Source organism: Oxyura jamaicensis, chromosome 2 (assembly GCF_011077185.1).
Source record: "Oxyura jamaicensis isolate SHBP4307 breed ruddy duck chromosome 2, BPBGC_Ojam_1.0, whole genome shotgun sequence".
NCBI classification, from domain to species: domain Eukaryota; kingdom Metazoa; phylum Chordata; class Aves; order Anseriformes; family Anatidae; genus Oxyura; species Oxyura jamaicensis.
In genome coordinates, this window is record NC_048894.1 from 58,164,364 (window position 1) to 58,186,813 (window position 22,450).

The following is a 22,450-nucleotide window of genomic DNA, read 5'->3' on the forward strand; positions in this document are numbered from 1 at the left end:
ACATAAAATAACTTCTGGAATGCAACAGTTACTTCAGATTAAGTTTTAAAATAAGACTTTTCTTTTAAAACTTCTTGTCACCTTGGTTGCAATTAACTCTTAATGGTTCTTTAGCAAAATTGATTAGTGTAGAAAGTATTTCTACATCTACACAATTTTATGTTTAACAATTTGGCACATGGTGCTCAAATAACCTCTCTACTATTTCTCCTGTCTGAGTGATTCAATTCCCCTCTTTTTGCTCAACCAGTCAATTGGATTAATGTGAGGGTTCTAAACTTACACAGCAACAAGCTTTCAGAAATGTCATGTAAAGACATGCAACACTATCTCTCCGGAAAAAAAAAATAAAATAAAGAAAAAAGAAGCAGTAACTTTTAGACTGATCTTTCCAAGTACACATGCAGAAAGCCATGTTTCACTACATTAGAAAAGAAGTGTCCCCTTAGCTACATTAGAGTCACTGACAAGGTACATGAAGAGAACCTGAATTATAGAAATGGTAACTGAGAGAACAATTAGGCACTAATATATATTAATATATTATGTAAACGGATAGAAAAAAAATAAACCGACAGAAACATGGACACCACTGAACTTTGTTCTGAGCATCAGCAGAGGTTCTGTAAAGGTGATTCCGAGATGAAAGAGAAAGGTATAAACTCAGAACTCTAAGTCAGCTGAAAGCTCTGTGAAAGGGGAAGAACATGCAGAGCTGGGGACCCCTCTCCTTTCCTTACTCCTATTTACAGTCACCGAGTTGTCCCAGAAGAAGCAAGTTCCTCTTGACTGTCCCTGTCACAATGATGCCCCTGAGACTTCCAGGTGTTATGTCTGCCTCAAGTTAATTGACTCCTGGAGCAGAAGCATGTGAACCATCAACTCCCTGCTTTTATCAGGGCAACAGTACTTTAAGGCCTTAATTAAATGACTGCATTATGCCTTCAGGCACAGCCACGAGCAAGAGATAATTTATGAATTGCAGAAGTAGCCCTAGGAAGCCAAGTGCCTCAAACAGCCCTCTACATCACAACAACTTTTTATTCCCCTTGATCTCAAGGCTTGGGTGGACCAGGAATTGCTGCCAATTTATAAAAGCAAAAAATTGCATAATCCTTATGATCAATGATTAGTACTTAGGGAGGTGTAAGCCCCAGCTTTACCCCATGCCTGATTTGTGAAGGGAGAGGACAGCATGAGAAGGGCCACCTCACAACTCCAAACCCAGCTAAATTAGGGAGGATTTACATTGTTATTTACATGAGAGGCAGTTTAATTTAACACACTTGCGACACCACTTCTTGACCTATCTTTGATTACATCTGATAAGCATAACCAAATTTCATGTTAGAAACAGAGTAACATTCCCTCGAGTCAGCCTGTTCCCCTCACAACAAAATGAGAGCATTACCAAGCAAGTATCTTTTGCACTTGGATGTAAAAGCAAAGCCTTCAGAAGCGTAGCGCTGTTACTCACAGCATAGTAAGAGCTGCTTGTCTTATTTTAATATCAGAACTTCAGATGACTTCAGAATCGGTATGCACACATTCCTTGCACATCTAAAGATATTTTTAGCATAATATTTCCATGAAAATTAAGCAAAAAAGGTCAATTTGAGAAGACAGCTGAACAAAAATTCAAAATGCTTGCAGAAGAAGCTTCTCAGTGGTCAAATGCTATCATTTATCCACTACACTAAGCATGTTACTGTTTGTTGCTGCTACTTCTAATCATCATATTTAAGAACTCACTTTGGGTGATTAAGGGAATTACATATCGTGTTATCATACAACAAAGACTGTTCATTGCTGTCACAGTATGAATGCCCTAATACAGGCAGAAGAAAACAGCAAAATGCTACTTGAGATTAAAGTGAGAGCTCACAATTATTGTAGTAGCTCCAAACTCATTACTGGCCCCAAGCACAAAGAAGAATAAGAAGAGATATTGCGGCACACTCTTGGAGAACTAGCAATAGATTACACTTACAAGAATGTGATTGCAAGTGTTACAATGCACATTTGTGGCTTTCCTGGCTCTACCACAAAGCAGAGCTATTTTCATAGAATTTTGGAAGAGAATTATTTGCAAAATCTGGAAGACCAAAATGAAGGTCAGAGATCCAGGCACTGGAATTAAAGGCAAGGAAAACGCTACAAGGGAGCAATCCAATGAATGGCCTGCTCCTCTCTTTTTGCCTCAGGATTATTTGGTTTTATTCACAAGGAACCTAACAGTATAAGGTGAAAACAAGGACAGTTGCACCTGGATTTGGCACTGCAACTCTACTGAGCACAAAAGGCAGTTAGAGCACAATAATGGTGCTGCAGATATTGAGATCTTCAGCACACTGAGATCCTAGAGTCCTCTAGACACCTTGCAAACATTTCATTCCTTTCCACATAACTTTTTTTTAAACTTCTTTCCAAACTGAACAGCAGCAAACAATATGCAATTCTATCACTTAACACTTGTTACATTATTAAATACAAGTATGAGGTGAATAGCCTTGCAATGTAATTACCAAATGACAAAGCTCCCCATAGTTGTTATTCTGAAAAATCAGCACTGTTTGAGGTCTTTTCTCAGTACACTAAAGACTTACCCGTGGAGGTCCTTAAGCATTAATTAAACAGAGCAAAACACACTTCTGTGTCTTCACAACAGAGAGTTGTTCTCTTGGTTAGACATTCAGAGCTCTTAAAATTAATTGGGTTTGCCCACTCAGAACCGTGAGCCTTGAATAAAAGCTGCATGTCAGCTACACTACTGAGGTAGAGCTTTTTTCTCTCCTCTTCCTTAGTCTTACAAATGCTTTGTTTTAGAGCAGCAGAACCTATCTTCCTCCCATTTGCTGTGAAATCACAGGCAGAGAAAGTGTGTTCAAACCCTTTGGTGCTCATAGAGACTCATGAGCCAAACCACTGGCTGGTGAAACCCCATCCGTGTGATGCATTTGTAAATGCAGCGTGACAGCTGGATACGATGGATAAAGGCTTGGCCTTAGCCTTTTAAAACAATGCTGCCCAAATTCCTCCCCTGTGTACTGCTGCTAAGCTCAACTGGGATGGGAGTTTGTCATATGCACGCTCAGGTAGGCTTACTTCTTCCAGTGAGGACTGGTCAAAGAAAAATAACCTCGAAGCCCAGGGGGCACAAAGGATATCCCAGTTGTCTACTTGACACACAGCCCCTTTTGTAGATCCCTTCTTTCCCTGAACTATACAGTCCCCACAGATTAGAGGATCTCAGATGCTGATAGCATACAAAACATCTTGAAGAGAAAAGCCCTTGGCATTCTAGCTTCACACATGCCAATCATCCTCTTTTTCATGGTTTCTATTTCAATACCAGCTCACATACTGTCGGACTGTGGCCTGAACACTGCAAGTCTCAAAATCACTCGGCAATTCCTTCCTTAGTGCTGCTCAGGTCTCTGTTTGACAGTGAAGAGAAGGCAGCACGTCCAGTTCCTTTTCTAGGAACTGCGACTGTACTTAGGTACATTTTTACCTATTTACCTGCCATTAACAAGTTCACAGAATCACAGAATCACAGAATCACAGAATTTCTAGGTTGGAAGAGACCTCAAGATCATCGAGTCCAACCTCTAACCTAACACTAACAGTCCCCACTAAACCATATCCCTAAGCTCTACATCTAAACGTCTTTTGAAGACTTCCAGGGATGGTGACTCCACCAAGTTCAATATGTCCTTACTATTGCAGATTGGATACGGACCGTGCACAGTGTAAGACTTTGCATAGGCAATGATTTTTGCCCTACAGGACTCATCATGTGAAACTCCTTCTCAGGCAAGCAATTCACAGGCAGTTCTGCCTACAAAGATTATGTCAAGTTGTGTCATCTTCTTTTGATTATAGCTGGATTCACAATCATATGGGATGCTGGAACATAGTACTGAGATTCTCTGCACTCTTTACAAAGATGAGGACAGACCCATCAAACACTACTGCTCTTCTGAAGCTTGCCCATAAAATAATCTTCTACGGGAAGCACACTTTGACTTCTGTGATTCACATTAAAATTCTGATTGCAGAAGTAGAAAGCATGTAACTTGCTGCATTTGGTTGAGATACTCAACAGCTATGGATTTCTTCTGGCTTGCGATGGCCCTATATGTGTCTGCTCACCCATTCAGAAAACTCTTATTCACAAGGGCAGTTTGATTAGCCACCGCTGCTACGGTGTCTATTGTTAATTTCCCTGGGAATTTATAAGACAAAGCACAAGCTATCAAAAAAGATCAAACAGCTGCTAACAAAAATACAATATAACTGTTATTACTTCTCACCTTAGAGCTCCCTCTGCAATCTCCTATTGTGACAACTGTATTTTTTTTTCTTTTTTAAACTATCAACTTCTGTTCACCATTTATTTGCAATGCAGTAATTAGGGAAGAAAATTGCAGTAAGTACAAAATGAAGTACGACTTTTTAAAACCCAGCAATTTCAAAGCATGTTACTTGAAACCAGTAAAAAGAAGTGGGCTACAAATGGATTAGATTAAGTTGAGAGGCAAGATAAACTATCCTGACCATAAAAAATACCAGTGAACCTAATGATAAGAGCATTGGATGAGAGCATGTTGTTTCATGTGCAATAAATAAATGTAACTGTGAGAAAAATTACTATGAACCAGATACTGCATTTGTGCAGGTAAAATTTACTATCTTGTAACATATGCTAGAGTAGCAAGGAATGGAAATACTACATTTAAACACAGAAGGGGACAGAGAATTGTAGGCTGTCTGGATGAGGTGCTATGGAATTAGGTTTAATCCCTAGCAAAATATATCAAGATGTACACTGGGGGAATGTATTTTTTTTTTTTTAAAATTGTTTACTGTTATTTCCTGTTGATTAAAAAAATACTATACAGACACCAGTATATCAGTCATCCGAAGATGCCCACTGGGTGGCTGTTGCATTTTCTCTGGCTTTTTGCACCTTACTGCTCGGACCGCAATGCAAGTCACAGACGTTCGCTTCATTGGCCGCAGCTGACATTTGCAAGCCTTCAGAGCTGCTGTCCTGACAACAGGAACTCCCAGCTTCCTCAAGCCTATCCAAGCTGAAATTGCTGCAGTCACACAAGCAGGTGACAGACAGGAAACATTGTTTTATTTTTTTTTACAGTAAAGGCTCAGGTCTGAAACCCCAGCACGCTCAACTCCCACGGAGTTTGCTGCACTGTGGAAAGAAAACCCTAATGCAAATCCTCAATAGCCTGAGCAAGATCTAACAGATGTTATGTGACAACACACAGTGGGATAACTGTACAGTCCAGACTGCAGATAACCCAGACTATTTTTAAAAAGCTTTTTCAGAAACGTGCTTGCAGAGAACTTAAGCAAAACCCCAAAAGCAGAGACAAAGGGCATCTGAAAAAGGAAGAATTAGCAGAGAGAATGATTCTGGAGTAGATTTGCTTTGAATCACCTGCACATTTGTAACATCTGTTATTGCTAGTTTTTAGTCAAGCGTATATTGTGTTTGTTTCCCCCTGAGAATTTGACAGTTAGATACAAGAAAATATGGCACTTAATCCTAATCTTGACACTTGCATTCATACCTCCTATGGCCCCAAGAAAGCAATTCTAAACCTTTGCTAGTCTATATGCAACAGTATTAAAAAAGGAAAATGCTGTGGCACATCCTTGCAGTCTGTCAGATGGATGTCTGCTTCCTGAGCCTGGAGTGAGGCAGGAGACCTCAGGAGTCCTGCAGAACCTGCACCACTGCTTTGCTATCTCTAGCACAAACACACCAAGCATTCAGTGCGTAGGATGAGAAGCTCTGATGTCAGGAAACCTGGGTTCTCTTTGAACCTCTGCCACTGACTTGCTATACAAGTAGTGTCACTCATTCCTGACTTAATTTACTGCTCCATAAAATGATGCTTCCTGCAACCCAATACAAAGGAGAGAAGGATGTGAGTGTTGCAAGTCCTCTCATAAACTGCTTTTCATAATCTTGGGTTTGTTCTTTGGCCACAGGAGAGAAGAGTTCTCTTCTGTAAAGCAGTGCTCAAGAAGACATTCAGTACAGACCCTAACAAAGCTTATTAGCACCTGGTAGCATAGTAGCTCAGCAGCAGTTAAATTCCCAACAGGTACATATTGAGGCTGGTGAGTCTGCCCCTCTAGAGGTACGGCACTACAGGCATGCTTCTGTACTGACCTGAAGGGATTGGACTGAGCAGGTCATCACAGGATTTAGCTCTGCTTATTACTTAAGCTGCAATCAGCTGGGTCACACTGAAATTGAAAAGTACATTACAAATTTCTTTCAAAGCATGTGTATGTTCAGATATGTCCTACACCTATTTTCTCTTAAATCACAGCTAGCTTTGTACTTCAGAAATTCCCAGGCTGTAACCCTGTCACTCCCTGTACTGGGAATCCCACTGAGAGAGCACGGCATCCAGTCCTGAAGCCACAAAGAAGTGAGCCTGAAAGTTACTGGTCTAACTGGCTGGCTGGAGGTGCCGATGGGCTGGCACGCACATAGAGAGCGATGGGAGGGAAAGGGCTATCTCTGCGGGAGGACAGCTCTTTTAGCATGAAAACTCATTTAAAATTAATGCAATTATAACAATAACAGGCACAAATACATAACGTACTGCAGATTCATTAACCAAATGATTCCTTTAGACCTTCTGGTGGGGTTTCACCAGGCTCAGGGGAATTGTTCCCTGCTTTTAGAAGCTGCACGTAGCCCCTTGGAGCCAATTCCATTTGCTGAGATGCTCAAACACGTGCCTGTGCCACTGCCCGTCCAATCATCACAATTCTGTAGCTTGAATATTTTAAAATACAACTCACACTGCCCAAGTCATACAAATAAATATGCAGGTAACATTCAGTTCATTCACAAGGTCAAAAAGAATCTATAAAAAATACAGCAAGTTTCTTTGTTTGTTTGTTTTTAAAGTAATTTTTCTTATTAACCATCACCATAAAACATGTCTTTTTTAACAGTGTTGAAAGCAGAAAGAGAAAGGGTATCAAAGAGAGCCAGGAATGAAGTTTTGAGAACACAGGAGAGGAGCAAGCTGTCCTGACTTTAACTTTTCAATTCTAAAAGGAGAGGATGGGTTCCAGGATGGGTTTGCAATAGACTGGCTTGCACGCTTTTTCCTATACTACTTCCAGGAATTTTAGTCTGAAAATCAAATAATTGAACCCTCAGCTGCTGTGAACTGACATCATCTCCAACTAATGGATTTGTATTTGTTCACACACATGACGTGTATCCTACTGTGTTTCAAAAAGAGGTCCTTTACTTGCACATGTACATTCCAGACTCAAAGTCTCATATAGGCTCTGAAGATACACAGATTTACCTGCTCACAAAAGGCCAGCATAAGATGTGTATTTCAACAGTGTCAAGTTGGTGTGTCAGAGAAATCGTATGTATGTGGTGCACTCATACAATGCTGCTGCAGACATCCAGCTGCAGGCTGCCACACTGAAACTACAGAATAGGTAAACGTATTTCTAATATTGTTGCTTGATAGTTTTGCTCGTTCATTTTTCCACCTTCTTGTGACGTTGTAGAACATACCTACCACAAACAGGGCTGGTAGATACTACCTGAGTCAGCTGCCAGTGTACAGGAATTTTGTCAGCCTTGACAAGCTGCAGCTTCCAAAATGGAAGTGTTTTGAAGGACTAAATAATTTTTAGTCCATGGGAAGAAAAAAAATGCTTACATTTTTTTAACTTATCCTTTTAAACACAATCTTGCATTTGAACTATGTGGTTCTTGCATACCATCTGCTGAAAGCCTGATTCATCTCTTGTTAAAACCAACAGAAAAACTCTGACTGATTTCAGTGGCTGAAGACCACACCTACCTCCTCGTATTTTACTTCCAAAAGAAATATTCCCCTGAGCTGTAATCTGTTCCCTTCACATCTCCACGTCACTCAGTCCTGCTGCCCTTCTCTAAAATATTTCTAAAGCTCCTGTGCTATTTCTGTTTAAAAATATCTAGGTAAAGAAAAAAATGGGCTACCAAATGGATTTATACTCCACAGCACATAATATGCATAGGTCAGCTAAATCGTTTGTGTATGTCATAGAGATATTATTTAGCATTTCATTGCATCTTAAATGCAACAAATATATGAAATTTGCAAAAAGAAATAGATCTGCTAAAGCAAACCCTGATTCTATTTTCCAAACTGCACAAAACCTAAATGGGCTGGTTCAAAAGCAGGGATTTTATCTTTGCACATATTATATACATTTAAAAGGTTTCCACTGAGTCATTTTCTAACAAAAAAATCACAATATGAGATTTTTAAATCTATCGTAGAAGCTCAGCAGACTTTGAAGAGAAGCAGTAATTACAGAGATGCCTGGTAGCAGTGCTACTGTTAAGGCTGTGTCAGAAGGTTCATTATTAACCCAGTTTTCAGGGTTTCACAGCTGAGTCACAAAGCACCCGCACACTGGCTTTAAACCACCATAGAAAATTTTGTCCCAGAAACAATTTATTAGGTTATTTTTCCTTGTTGTAAAAGTGCAAAGAGAAAAAGGGAATTATATCAAATTTTCATGCTTATCAATGAATATATACCAGGGGCAGAGTTAATAATTTAAAAACTGCAAATTCTGACACTTTGGGGTGAAGTCCTTATCCTGTTTAAATTAACAGCTACCTCTCTCGACTGCAGTAGGAAAGGAATTTCAGTCCCTAAATAGCGGAGCACTTCAGATCCTGCTGTCCAGAGAGCTGCTCTGCAAGGACGAGTGCCTTCTCGCATTTAATTTATGCCCTTCTTAAGCCTGTTCCAGTTGCAACATGATGTAAGTTTGCTCAAACCCCACTGAAAGATACAGACGTCAATCATTACACTATGCACTGTCACACTTCTCCCTATTTTGAGCCTAGTGAGGTGTTTTGATACAACTAAAGATTGGCTGCTTTGAAAGAGATGTTCCAGAGGACAACTGGAAGCCCCTTCCAGAGGCTGCTCACAGCCCTCAAAAGACACACTTGACTCTGTAATCAACACTGGTTTAATCTTCATGCCCTTGCCAGACAAAACTGTCACTGACAGTGTAGTAAAAAATGTACAGTGCAGGACATGAGTTAAAGGGCTCTGCTGTGATACTGACCAAGTAAAAGGAAGATTTTACAAACAGTAATGAGACTTTCTATCAATCTTTTTGTAAGAAGGACGAAAATTGGCCTAAGTTTCCCAAATAAAGCTTTATACTAGGCTTTTAGTTTGGATTGACTCCACCTGGCAATCCTTTGCCTTTGGAGGTAGAGATCATGGCAAACCTGGTTGATCTGCTTGACTGCCACCTCCTTTTCAGTCAGGGAAATCAACATAGCTGTGACTCAGCTTTCCTTTGGCAAGTTTGATCTGCTTTCCATCAAAAGTTAGAGTGAAATCCAAACAGAAAAAAAGTAGTTTGAGCCCACGTGAAGATTCCCTCTGCACTAGGATGTGATCAGCAAAAACACTTACTGGCTTTCAGCTGAGTGCAAGCCCACACCTGAGCCCCACAAACTTGAAGACTCTAGGTGACCCGAGCCTATTCAGCCCCAAACGTTTGCTTACATTAGCTAGCCTGGTAACAGGCAGAGGATTTTAGAAATTGCACCTGACGATAATCTAAACTACGTGGATTGCTGCAGGGGATAACAAGAAATCAAATGGTCCCTCTAAAAATCGTGTGGTGGTGAAAGATTGCTTCTAGCAGAGAGGCAGCACAGACAACAGAGGGACAGCAATGTCTTAAATAGCACTGGTGATTCTGCTGTGGTTGTCCCTGAACAGAGCCTGAATCCAGAATTATGCTACTTACAGAATACCACATATTTACATATGTAAATCAAGAAATCCTAGGCAAACTCAGAGAAAGAAAAAGTCCCATCTTGCTATATGACCATGAAATGCCACGGTAAAAAGAAAGAAGCAATCAGTGTTTTGTAAGTGAGCAGGGCTGGCCCATTCCACCTCAGGCAAACACCTTTATCAACAGGCACAGGAAAATGTTAGAGCTGTCTAGTTTAACATAGACTGTAGAGGCGAAGAGGTCCGAAACCAATTTTAGCTACTATACAGGAGCAGCTACAGAGAATTCCTTGCTGCAAAACAAAATCTTAACAATGCATTTGTATTCTGTCTTGAAGAAATATTCTTTCACCCTTATACCTTTGTAGCAATTAAATGGACAGGACAATCTAACACATTGTAGGCACATTACTTTTTGGTGTGGTAACTGCTGTTCAAAGTGCTGCCTGACAATCCAAGGGGATCATCACATATCAGCTTGTGCTAGTTCCAGGTATCTCTGGAGTAATTCAGGTTATAAAGTGATGTCGCTCCCAGGAAGTGCTGTTCAGTAGCTTGGACAAACAGCAAGTTAGTAGGGAGACAAACCGAGACGCTAAAATCTCTACAAGGCCCTGATGCATCCTGATGTGTTTCCACCTGTAGACTTATTCTATGCGAACAGAGAAGGAGAAGCAGAAATGCAGTCATCTAATGTAAACCTGTGAGGTCTGTGCTGGACAACTGCAGCATTAAGATACTTCAGGGCATGCAGATTGATTTTTGAAGCCAGAGGCAGGAGAAAGAGATGCACATGAGACCTTCACTTCACAAAAGCAACTTCCCCAGCTGTTCTGCCTGCTGAGTTTAGGGGGACCCTCAGGAAGCGAGAACCCTTATCATGAGTTGCCTGGGAAAACTCCCCAGTGTTCATCTACTACAAAAAAGATTATACTTTTACACAGACTGCATTTTCTCTTTGTGTTTGCACTTCCCACATTTTCTACTTCTGCCGTTCAGAAGTCTCTTTCTGGGTGAACATTGCTGGCAAGTTACAATATCCACAGCTTAAACTCTGAAATGTGTGTCCCCCATCTTATTTCTATCCCCAGCTTCACCTCCTGCTTGTAACACAGCAGCACTTTGCTTCATAACCCAAATCTATTTTGTTTCTCATGATGCAAATAAATGACTTTTATTTTTAAACTCTATACGTGATATCGTGTGTTTTATTTATAATTATTATATCCCCTGGTATTTTTTTACGTTATTTCTCATTATTTTTTCTTTTTCCAAAGGATGGCAATCATTGTTGAACTTGTAAAGCACCCAAACCACGCAAAAAGAATGAATCAATAAAACTTAGAGACAGAGAAAGGCCATCTTTGAAAATGAAATAAGAATTGTTCCACTATGAGGGTAGTAAACACTGAAAAAGGTTGCCTGGAAGGAAACTCCACCCTTGAATTTATTCAAAACTTCACTGGGAAATGGTCTTGAGCAACCTGCTCTAACTGGACTTGCTTTGAGCAGAGAGTTGAATCCCCAGAGATGCCTTCCTCCCAAGGTTATCCTATGACTGCATTCACAGCTTTCTTGAAGAAATCAGTAAAAGGAATCAAGATAATCAGTACATGCAATCTGATCACATAAAGCTGCCTTAAAATGTTCCCTGAGTGGATGATGAGAAGGCATCAGACCTGTAGCTCTTATTCTCAGGGATGATTCTAGAGCTGCAAGTGAGCCATGACAGCTCGTCCCAGGTAAGTAAACACATCACCTCCCTATGCCTCTGCTTCCTACCATCTCAGAGGTGAGCAAGTACCTGGCAGATGCACAGACCCCACCACCAGGGAGAAGGGTCTGGAATAAATGCTGCTGCCTGCCCTTAAAGGTTTCACTGTAGCAGCTGCTTTTGATAAAGGAGGCTTGAAAAAAAAATCCATCGGCAGGACATCTTTTAAAGAGAGGATGCATAATGAAATCAGCATAGATAATTTAATGAAAGGGGAAGGACAAAAAAAGCATCATTATGGAGATTTGATTAAGAAACAATTACAGAAAAAGTATCTATTTCAAGTTATTTTTAATATAAAAACTATTAGCACTGAGATATGGGAGGAAATTACACCTGCTATTAATGGGGTAAGGTTAACGTATGAAGTATTGAAAGGGTTAGAGAATAGCTTGGAAGTATAAAACCCAATTCTTCTGAGGCTCTCAAGATCCTATTACCAATATTAAAGACATTGCAGAAAGACGGTTCTGCTGTGCAGAAGTGTTCAGACCCTGTAGGGAGATATTAATTTATCCCTGCTGACCTCCTGCTCTCAGAATAAGTCTATTCTGGATAGAAAAAGTGCTCTTGATATCTAGGAGTCCCATAGCAGGAAATCCTGGACCAGGACTAAGACAATGACAGGGCTAGATTTACTGACTAGTTATAAAGAAAAGGGAAATATCAAAAGGCTCTCTGCATCCTTTATGCTCTTTTTTATAAACCTGATGATTTACTACAGATGTACACCACAGGGATAATTCTGCTTTCTTGAAACAGGTAAAAGCCTTGTGGAAGGTCAAATACATTGGATAAATGTTGCCATAACCACTATAAGGCATAAGGGACTCAAGTGGCTGGCCCAAACTAGACAGCAGGGTTACAACCAAATTTCTGTATTACATGAAGGGATTTATCCCCCTTTATACTGAGATTTTCCTGTGCCATACCAGACATTTGAAAAGAGTCCTTCACATGCTTTACCATTGCAGAAAAGTATAAAAGAGCCTTGCAGCAGATGGGAAGAAAATTCACTGCTTCCATAAACCAAGAAAAATGTTGTCTTTAATGCACACACTCAGAGCTCTGTTTTGATGAATTACTTTCATAGCAAAATTTAACAGGATTACCAAGAAATCCATAAAATCCTCCAAAATTGTAAACGGTAAATTACTGACACTGATCTATTTTTTCAGGCCCTTAAACTAGTCATGGACTCGGTCAATAAGCAGCCTGCTGAGTTGGCTCTCTCAGGCAAGCCCTTGATGCAGCTTACCCTTTATACTCAGTCTCCCAACTCTGGGGTTCCTGTGCCCTCCAAAATCAAGAATGTTCAGGTTCAATGGCACTGAGACCTTACACCAACAAGACAGACTCCTTGTCTCCTGAAATATTGGACATCCATGAACTGAACTTACATCCTTAATTTTAAAAACATGGATAAAGTGTGTGTTTGTCTATTTATTTATTGTAATTAGTAAGAAAATTACTGAAACAAGGCTTGGCATCTCAGCACTCTAGCGGAGTAAATATGACCTTTTCATTCATGTGCTGATAACCCCTCCAACCACAGTTGCTTCCCATTTCCACTGTCTTAATCTTCTACATGAATCTCATTTCTGTTTTTCTACAAAGATAAAACCACTTGTGCCAAAATCTGCACCTAGGCTCTCTGTACATGGCTGCACACAAAATGGGCTGGGCCTGATGGCACACGGGCACCAAATGCAAGCAGTTCTTTCTGATCTCAGTGGGGATTTATTGGCTTGTAGCAGCTTCAGAAATGTGCCGAATGGAAATATTCAAGGCAAGAGCATAGGGCCCCTATGCAAGAGAGAGGGAATCAATCTTCCAGGGCAATTCTACCAACTCCCTAGACAGCACCATCCAAAAGAGACCTGCCAGTAGTATTTCACTGTGGCAAAGACTGATTCATGAATTAGAGATGACATTGTAATCTCTTGCTGTCAGCAGCAGAAAGATTATCAATCACAAAACATTATCTAAGTTATACTGATCCATTAAAATAAATTATTATATGACTTCAGCACCCATTGTGCAGAATACTAACATGCGAAGTTCAAAGAATTAAAGCAGTGTCTGTTCGTGCATTTTTCAGACAATGGATGAGAACAATACAGCTACTAGCCACACTACTGGATTTCAAGTATCTCTCTTCATTTCCTCAAGTACTTCCCTGAATGACACCAAAGTGAAAAGAGAAAATGCTCTGCACGCACAAGAGTTCTGAATATACAGCAAGTACAAGGTGTCTGAGCATATTGCCGATGTGCTTTATGTGATTTGAAGAGCAAAACAAACATGGATGTGAATCACTATTTTCAAAATTTGGCACTTACAGATAGACTCCTGAAGACCCCAAATGAGCATGTATTATTTCCTGTGGCATAATGCCAGGTCCTGAGTGGTTTGATGGCTTCCTCTTAAATTATTCTATTCTGGAGAACAACCATATAACCAAGAAACAACTCTACAAGTGCTTAAGGACTTAAGCACACAAGTGCTTAAGGATGTAGGCCCTATCCAATACCTTCAGTGGGATCTGACCAGAGGTAGTGCAGTAGATCTGATCCAAGCTTACATCTGCCCACAAATTTTTACACAGGGACATGGAAGGGCCAGGGCATTCCCAGCTCCTGACAGCTTCCAGCGGGAACTGTTGCAAGGAGTGCACAGCCTCTTTTCAGTCTCCTCATGAAGAAAACACGGGGATAAATGAAGGAGAAGAGAACAGGAAAGGGCTGTACTTTCCCCCCTTATTGTCAATGACCTTCTACCCAAGGTCTGACTGAAATCATGTGGTGTTGAACCTCACAGCAGGAGGCACATCTGGTACCTCAGGTAACACTTTGCATTAGCTTGCAGCTGGGATTCAGTCATCCCAGTCCGCACTGTTCTTCCAGTCTGGGTGACAACATGCCAGGTTGAGCTGGTGGTGGACCTTACTGTCTGTGTGTCCAGAATATGGGATCACCTGGCAGCTCCGAGATGACAGCATCCTTCTGCCTGCTTATGAGACAAGACAAGCTGCAAGGGAATAACAAGGCTGTAACCTGCTGTGTCAGTCTTATGTTTAGTGAGTGAAGCGACTTGACAAATCTTTGTTGTAGGTAGAGGGTCAGTCAGGCAAGACCTGGGGTGGTGGACTGTGAAGGAAGCTACTGCTGTTGCTCGACCTGACAACATCTGGGAAAGAAAACAAGCTGAACCAGAATATCCACAGCTGGCTTTAAAAAAGATGAAGCAGAAAAGAGTGGAAAAATCCTGATTCTTTCAGCACCACCTTTTCTCAGGCATAAGCCTGAGCATACAACTTTGATAAAGACATAATAGTCCTGCAGAAAGCCTCTCCACTCTTTACAGCAGAAGAGCTTTCAGAAGGTCTGTTTCTTAAAGAACAAAAGGAAGAGAAATGCACTGTGCAGTATGAAATGCTTCTTTTCAGAGTACAACTTTTAACCAATTCCCAATAGTGCAGACTGCAAACAGACTACAGACAGCCTAAAATACCAGATGAGACACTATGCAGGGAGCAAGGAAACTCAAGTCTTATCTGCAGTTGTAACCCATGCACTACAAGTCACTTCCTTCACTCTGTGCCTCTGTTTCCATCCCTCAACTTTAAATCTATCTTCCCAATCTCAGCTTTCAAACCTAACTATCAAATGTTAGCACTGAACCTAGTACCTTCAAAAAACTGGTCTTAGCTCTTTAGAAGAGGAACTGCCTTAGTACATAGAAAAGAATGAAGATCTGCTGTGCACAGAAGACACCAGACATTACTGTATTAAACAAACAAACAAACAACAACAAACACACAAAAGCAACAACAACAAAAATAATACAAATCTGAAAGTTAACAAATGAGAATAGATCTGTTGGTCCACGCCAAGTCCCCAATGCTCCAAGGTTCAGTGCAATTAGCACTAAAACTTTGGTTAAATGTTACTGCTGTTCTTCACCATTGCCTTGAGAACTACAAGATGTTCAGTCTTTGATGCACTGATACAATGGCCATGCTTGTTTAGGGTTAAGTGGCTAAGACAGAAAGCTGTGGTCTCTGTGGCTGGGAACTACAGCTCAGTGAAGAAAGACTTGCTTTACCTTCAGCATGCCTAGGATCAAGCATTTCTTCTCATTTAAAGCTTTCCAGTTCATCTTGAAAGAACTTTCCAAAATTCCTACTGCCAGCATATCTGAGCTCTCACATCAGTCTGAGCTTTGTGCACGTAAAGATTTTGTAATTTCTTTCAGTGGTGCCATGAAAAGCAGAGAGCAGGCAGCATGAGGACCAGCCAGGCTGTCCCAACATGGAGTCACCAAGCACACGTGCTGCAACACAAAGTGTCCACTTCCCTGTGCGGGAACAAATAAACAAACAGCACCGGGCTCTGCAGTACAAACAGAACATACCAAGAGACAAAATAAGTTTGGCAAAGAGACAGAAAGATGGAGAAAACTCTGATTTGCAGACAAGTCTCACAGTTAAGCTACCACAGTTCAGTCACGCAGGAAGCCAAAAAATCGCTGTCTAATATCTTGTATGGATTGACCTGCTTTCGTTCATGGCAGGCTGCTAGCTACAGTCCTGGCACAGAAAGACTTTGTAAGATGAAAAACAACAGAAAATGAAATGATGGCAAAGATTAAAGGTTCAGCAAAGGATCCAAAGGAAAGGGTTCTTAAGGAACCACGACAGCTCTGAACTGGGAAAGAGAATCAGACTGTTCGCCTCTCCTGAAGCTAAGCCTGGCACAAAGCTGAAGTGCTATGTGTGTGTAAGGTAGAAGACAACCAAAAGGCACCAATAAGACTAGTAAGTGTGGCAGGGAGAGATGCAAGCAGTAAATGTGCCTTTTTGGACACACGCCTCTTTTGTTGCTTCATATCTGTTTTTTACTGTTGTTGCTTGTTTTGGGTTTGGTTTGTTTTTCTCTGACACTGTTCTGTTGCATAGTTTTCCAGTTTCACCATCTGTGGGTTCCTGAAAGCTGAAGTCATGCCGCATGTTCTGATTTGCTCAAAGGCACAGCAGGATGGACTTCCAATGGCCTTATCTCCATTTTCTTCCTTCATACACGCTTTCAGCAGGGAAATGTATGTGATTTGAGAGACACTGGGGTAATGAAAATGAAGACATGAAATTATTTTAAAGGGCTGGATTTGTCAACAGCCTGTCCAGAAAAAGGAACAATTTTCAACGATTCCAGTTTCATTACAACTTTTGTTGCTATGCCTGTGTCTTATTTATTTGGAAACCTTTGAGGCTACTACATCCTTCAGTTCTTTGTGCTTTGAAAGTGGCCTTAGGTCTGCCTAAAGCAATATTAAACACAGATTTTCTAGAGGAAGCCCCAGATGGAAGGGCTGGCTACACATCAGTTCTGGTTCATCTTTCTGTTTATATTCCACACATGCACACATACATGGCGTATATTGACTGTGACACAGGACATTATTTTTCCTTTGCTACCTTTTACCTGCAGGTACCACAATCTCTCATACCTCTGATTTGTTTAGTTGCATATTTTTTTACCATTATATCCCTACTGGTTCTCAAGGTCAACAGGAATAACTAACTGTAATTTCTGCTCTTTGCAAGGCCTATCATTTGTCTTTGCTATTGGCTTTGATAAAAACGCAGCAACAATGGTAACAAATTTAAACAACCAATTGCTGGATAAGCTTCTGCACTTGGAAATCGTTTTCCTAGTTGCCACACAGTAAAACAATGTACAGAAGACTAGTAGATTAACAGAGGTCCCTGGTATTTGACTGTCTTCACTGCTATTCTGAATTGTGTCAAAACTTTTCTCATCATTTTAAGGATATGATGGTTTGATACTATGCTTACAGGAAGACACTGCATCGCACCTCAGTGGAACGGTTTCTTGCACTGAAAAGCGTGCCAGAAATTCCAATGAAGTAGAGCATGTTTGCTTTCCTGGAAAACCCATTATTGGCAGGTTCTTTCACTGCAGTGCCCTCCAAGCCTTAACACAAAGCACACAACCCTAGTGGCACGCGGGCTTTCTTCCCTCCTCCTTCCTCTCCCCAGACCCCAACCATTTCATGTTTACAGGGGATGGTTACTGTTTATCTCTGGCTGTCAAAAATAACTAACTAACTAAATAAAAATTGCCAGACTTCTGCAGAAATGCAAAACTGGCCACAGTACGACATTGCCTCTGCAGCTGTTAAGGCTTTTTGTTTGCTGAGTATTAATAGGAGATGAGTTCTGTTCTGCTTGCATTCATACTGTAATTTGGAAGCAATTCCCTCTCTGGCTCACACCAATTACATATCTGTCTGGCAACATTATATTGCAATTTTGTGATATGCAAAGTGGAAAGGCATATGCCTCTCTGGGAAAGATATTAGTAATTTCCAAGGTGAAAACCTAGATCACTACAAAATAAACACAAACTTTAAGTGGCTACGTTATCTGAAAGGCTGTATGGGTATATTTCAAGAAATTATCTTTGTTCTGAAAAGTGAGGGCTCCGTAGGTGGTCTTAAACCATGCTATCAGCAAATTTGAAAGCAACACCTTTACCTAACTGCCCCTAAAACATAGAAACACATAATAAAAAGAGAAAGATATTTGGCATTGCCATGGACCCACCACACAAGAATGCTTTCCCCAACCTAGTGAGATTTTAAATATACCTGAACAAGTATCCATGAATGTATCAAAAGGGGCAACACATTGAGCAATTGTGAAAGTACAGCTTAAGCAGCTGAGAAGCATCTGAAATTGCAGAATTTCAGCTTCATAAAAGCATAAGCAGTGCAGTTTACACAAAAAATGGTTTCAATTTCTTGCTATGTGTTTCTTTGTGTCCTCCACTGCTGATGCACGTCTACAGATCTCTCACAATATTGCTAGTTGCTTTAACAAAGTTACAGCATGTGCACAATTTCCATCTACCGCGGTCCTCCAGGTCAATGGTTTTTGCCTGTAATGGTCATTACAATTAAGTCTGATAGAAGATTTCTGTTGTGATAATCTACCACCATGAAGAAAATACCTTCCAGCAATTTTTGCCTTTACTTACTGCTATTCCAGATCCTAGATCACTGCACACAAACTATTGAGTATCTACAACGATTAGATGTCAGTTTTCTGTTAAGTATCTAAATACTGGTTTTATTTATAATGACTGTAGGTTACACAGTTAGAATACCTTATTTCATTTCCTTATTAATTTTCATGAATAAAGGAAAGAAATTATATCTCCATTGGGGAACATTAAGGATTTTGAACAAAACACTTTCAAACACATGATATATTCCAACAGATTTAAAATGTAGAAAATGAGTCTGTATTTACTTGACTCCACTCCTAAAACTCTTTTTTTTTTTTTTTTTTTCATATTAATGGAAATTTCACAGTTGGAAATCAGCCAGCCTTGAATACCTGTGATTTTCAAGTTCACTCATATAGCTCTTCAAAAAATAAATAATTAAATAAAACATACATTCAAAAATGTCTTTTAAATTCTTTACTTCAAGTGGCTGGCAACTTGAATGGTAATTTTCTCGAGCACAGCTGAAAAACACATGGTGGGAAGTACTGAAGTTCCCACCTGTTGGCAAAAGAAAAAAAAACTACTTCTGAGGCTGCTGGACAGGGTGATCCCCATGGTCGCCTGATAATAAGTCTATTTTACCTTGCAAAGTGACACTACTGAAAATGTGTCTTGACCACTAGTACATAAAAAGACTACCTAGCTCAGGAATTGCCTTAGCAACAGATTAATAGAAAGAATACTCCAGCTAGGAGAGTCACTAACACTTGCTTATCTTTATACACTTCCCCAGGTCTCCACGACTGGCCATTTTTGGAGACAGGATACCACATCAAAGTTAACTTTTGTCCAACATAGAAATCTTTATACTGCATTGCCAATAAACATAACCTTGTCCTGTCCTCCAGGCTCTCTCAGAATAAGAAAATAGATTTCTGAGATTGATTTTAATGACCACTGATTTCTGATTCCTGCAAATGTTACCACATCCATGTACTCTGCAAACATGCAGATGCAATCTCTGTCCAAAATACAAAAAGTCTGAAAGAATGTGGTCTACACAGTGGACTTTGGATAGAAAATACATGACGTATATGAAAGCGCTGCAGTTTTTAACATAATGTTTAATCAACTACAAAGCTGTGTAAAATTCTCAACAATGAGCAGGAACCCTCTAATATGCCTTTACATAAATATGATTCACATGCATCAACATTTTTCACTGCTTTAACTTCCCACTTCAATATTCAAGCTGCTCTAAGGTTATCTACATGTGCTATTATTTATTACTGCCTGCTTCATTTTATCCTATTTTAATTTTGGACAGGGCAATAATTTGTCCTCAACAAGTGCACTGGTACACAGTCTCAGGGCTGAGATTCAAAGCTTAATGATGGCAGCATAACAAATTACCAAGAGGAAAACTCGTCAAGCGTGAGCTGCCCAACTACAGTGTAGTATGACTTAGTTTTAAGTGTCAGTGAGGGATGGCTATGCTAAGCTGTGTTTTCTCACATTAAAGTAAGTGAAGAATGTACGTGCAATCAATTAACAACAGCTACTATGTCTCAGCTAACAGGAGCAACTTATTAATCTGCCATAATTCATTGCATAGTTGAGCCTTTAATGAAATACGGCCCACCTGAAGAGGCTTTCTCACATTGCCTCTTTCTCCTCTGCTGTGGATTAGGGAAGAAAGCTTACAGCAGCCCAGTTTCACTCACACCTTTTGTCAATAATCTGAGATGCTAAGGCATCTTCAAAACCCTGTTCTGCTCCTCCCCACACTTTTTTAACAGTTTAAAGGAAGTGTGATCAGTCTCACAGATTGGTAACTGAAGCTCAAAGCAGCAGCTGCAAATTGCTTTAAAGATTAGATCCTATAATGCATTTCTGGTCCAAAAACAGGATAACTAAAATCAATGTTCTTGTATATTAAACAATTTCCCATCAATGTATTTTTTTTTAAATAAATGATGTAAACAGACTTATCATATCATGTAGGTCTTGTAGACAATTCAGCAGTTCCCTTCAATCCTTTAGAACAATATTCTCAATTTAACTTAACACTAGGCATTACAGATAATCAGCAACAGCTTCATACTGAGAAGCGAGAACCTGTTTCTAGGACTGCATTTCTGTAAAATGTCTGCACATAGCAACCTTGCTAATACCAGATGCTTGAGGTCAAAGTCAGAGATGAATATAATCAAGTATAATTCATATCCTTTCTAACTCCTTTAGAATTTAGGTCATATCAAAGATTCCCTTGATTACCCTCAAATTCAGACAGCTGTAAAGAGATACACCTGTCATGCAATTTATATATGCCTCTACTGACTTCTAAACTTTGCCCAGCAGACTGGTGTAGATCACTGAAAACATGAATTACAATTGAAAAAGTGAAACTGTTGCTTGATAGACTTCTTCACACTTAACTCCTTCTTAAAGATAAATGTAGCTCTTTTACAACTGATATTCTCTATAAATCTCAGTCCAGTCTTTTGAGTATGCTATTTCTCTTCTCCAAAGAAAAGTTCATGTTTTCTCTGGAGAGCTTAGAGACCACAAATTCCATTCATACTAGCACATGGTAACTTTAAAAGAGGAAGAACTCCAATGGTCAGGTTCACTTTGATCAGGGACGTAGAATGACGAAGTCTGGAAATGTTGTTAACTTGCTGTACAGGGTACATAGTACTTTGCAGAAGTGAACTCAGTGTCTATATATTTTGATCACTAAGGGAGGATTGAGGGGTGAAAAAGGGTTACACTGCATTGCATCAGACATCCTGCATAATACATGAATACAATGAGGAACAATTCATTTGAAATCAGTGTATTTTGATAGAAATATAATAAAGTGCAGAAGAAGAAGAATTCTTAACATTTTATTAAAGTCATTGCAGCTCACTGCTAATGACACAGTATAAATAACAGCAAATTGATTAAATACTTCCTTATAGCTGTATTAAATATATATATGTAAGTCAATATCCACAAAATTTATTTGCTTGTAGAAGCTATGTTTTTCTACTCCATAGAGCACTTCAGTTCCTCTTAACACATTTAAAGTCATGGTAACATTTTTGGCATTTCCTAAAGGATATATTGGACATTAGAACATCATAAGAACAACCTGAGCAGTTCAATTGTCTTTCTGCAATGGTAGAACTGTACTGTAGTAAAATTGAAAAAATACTTACGCTCCACAAAGTAAGAACTAGCATCAATCTTCCAGACAATCTGACCACGATGAGAGCCATTGACACCACGGTTCTTGTAGTCCAAAAAGTTTTCGGACAAAACTTCATCTATGAACAAAGAAAATGGTATCATCAACTGCCTGTTATGACGACACAAAAAGTAGAGAGTCAGACTAAAAATATGTTTTTGGATTTACAGAACATGCTATGGTTTCTAGACAGCTTGGCACCACAGGCTAAGGCATTTTTTTTTCACTCATTTATATGTTAAATAACCGCAGTGCTTCTTAAAATCGCAGATTTTTTGGACGTAATTTTAAAAGACACGTCCTTAGAAAATGCTCAAACATGAAAATATGTGGCTTAACATAGATCAATCTCTTCCTAATTAAAAATAACTGTCTAGCTGGAATAGAAAATGGTACCAAAAAAAAAAAAAAATACTCCTCCTTTGCACCAGTTCTTCCCTTTAAAAAATAAAAATAAAAATCAGAGAATAGCTGTGTGTATGCATCTGTGCTAGACTCACTATTACCATAACAGAGGGGGTTATTTCTGGTAGTAGACAGTGAACTATATTTATGTTTGAAGAAT

At 39.7% G+C, this 22,450-nt stretch overlaps 1 protein-coding gene across 11 annotated transcripts in view; it reads right to left on the reverse strand.

The window, feature by feature from the left end:
• HECW1 (HECT, C2 and WW domain containing E3 ubiquitin protein ligase 1) overlaps positions 1–22,450 on the reverse strand; it is a 265,618-nt gene that overhangs the window by 148,774 nt on the left and 94,394 nt on the right. For all 11 annotated transcript variants that reach the window (XM_035316511.1, XM_035316510.1, XM_035316515.1 and 8 more), the window contains one exon: positions 21,857–21,964. In XM_035316511.1, the coding sequence (XP_035172402.1) occupies positions 21,857–21,964 (108 nt within the window). The remainder of the gene's footprint in view (positions 1–21,856; positions 21,965–22,450) is intronic.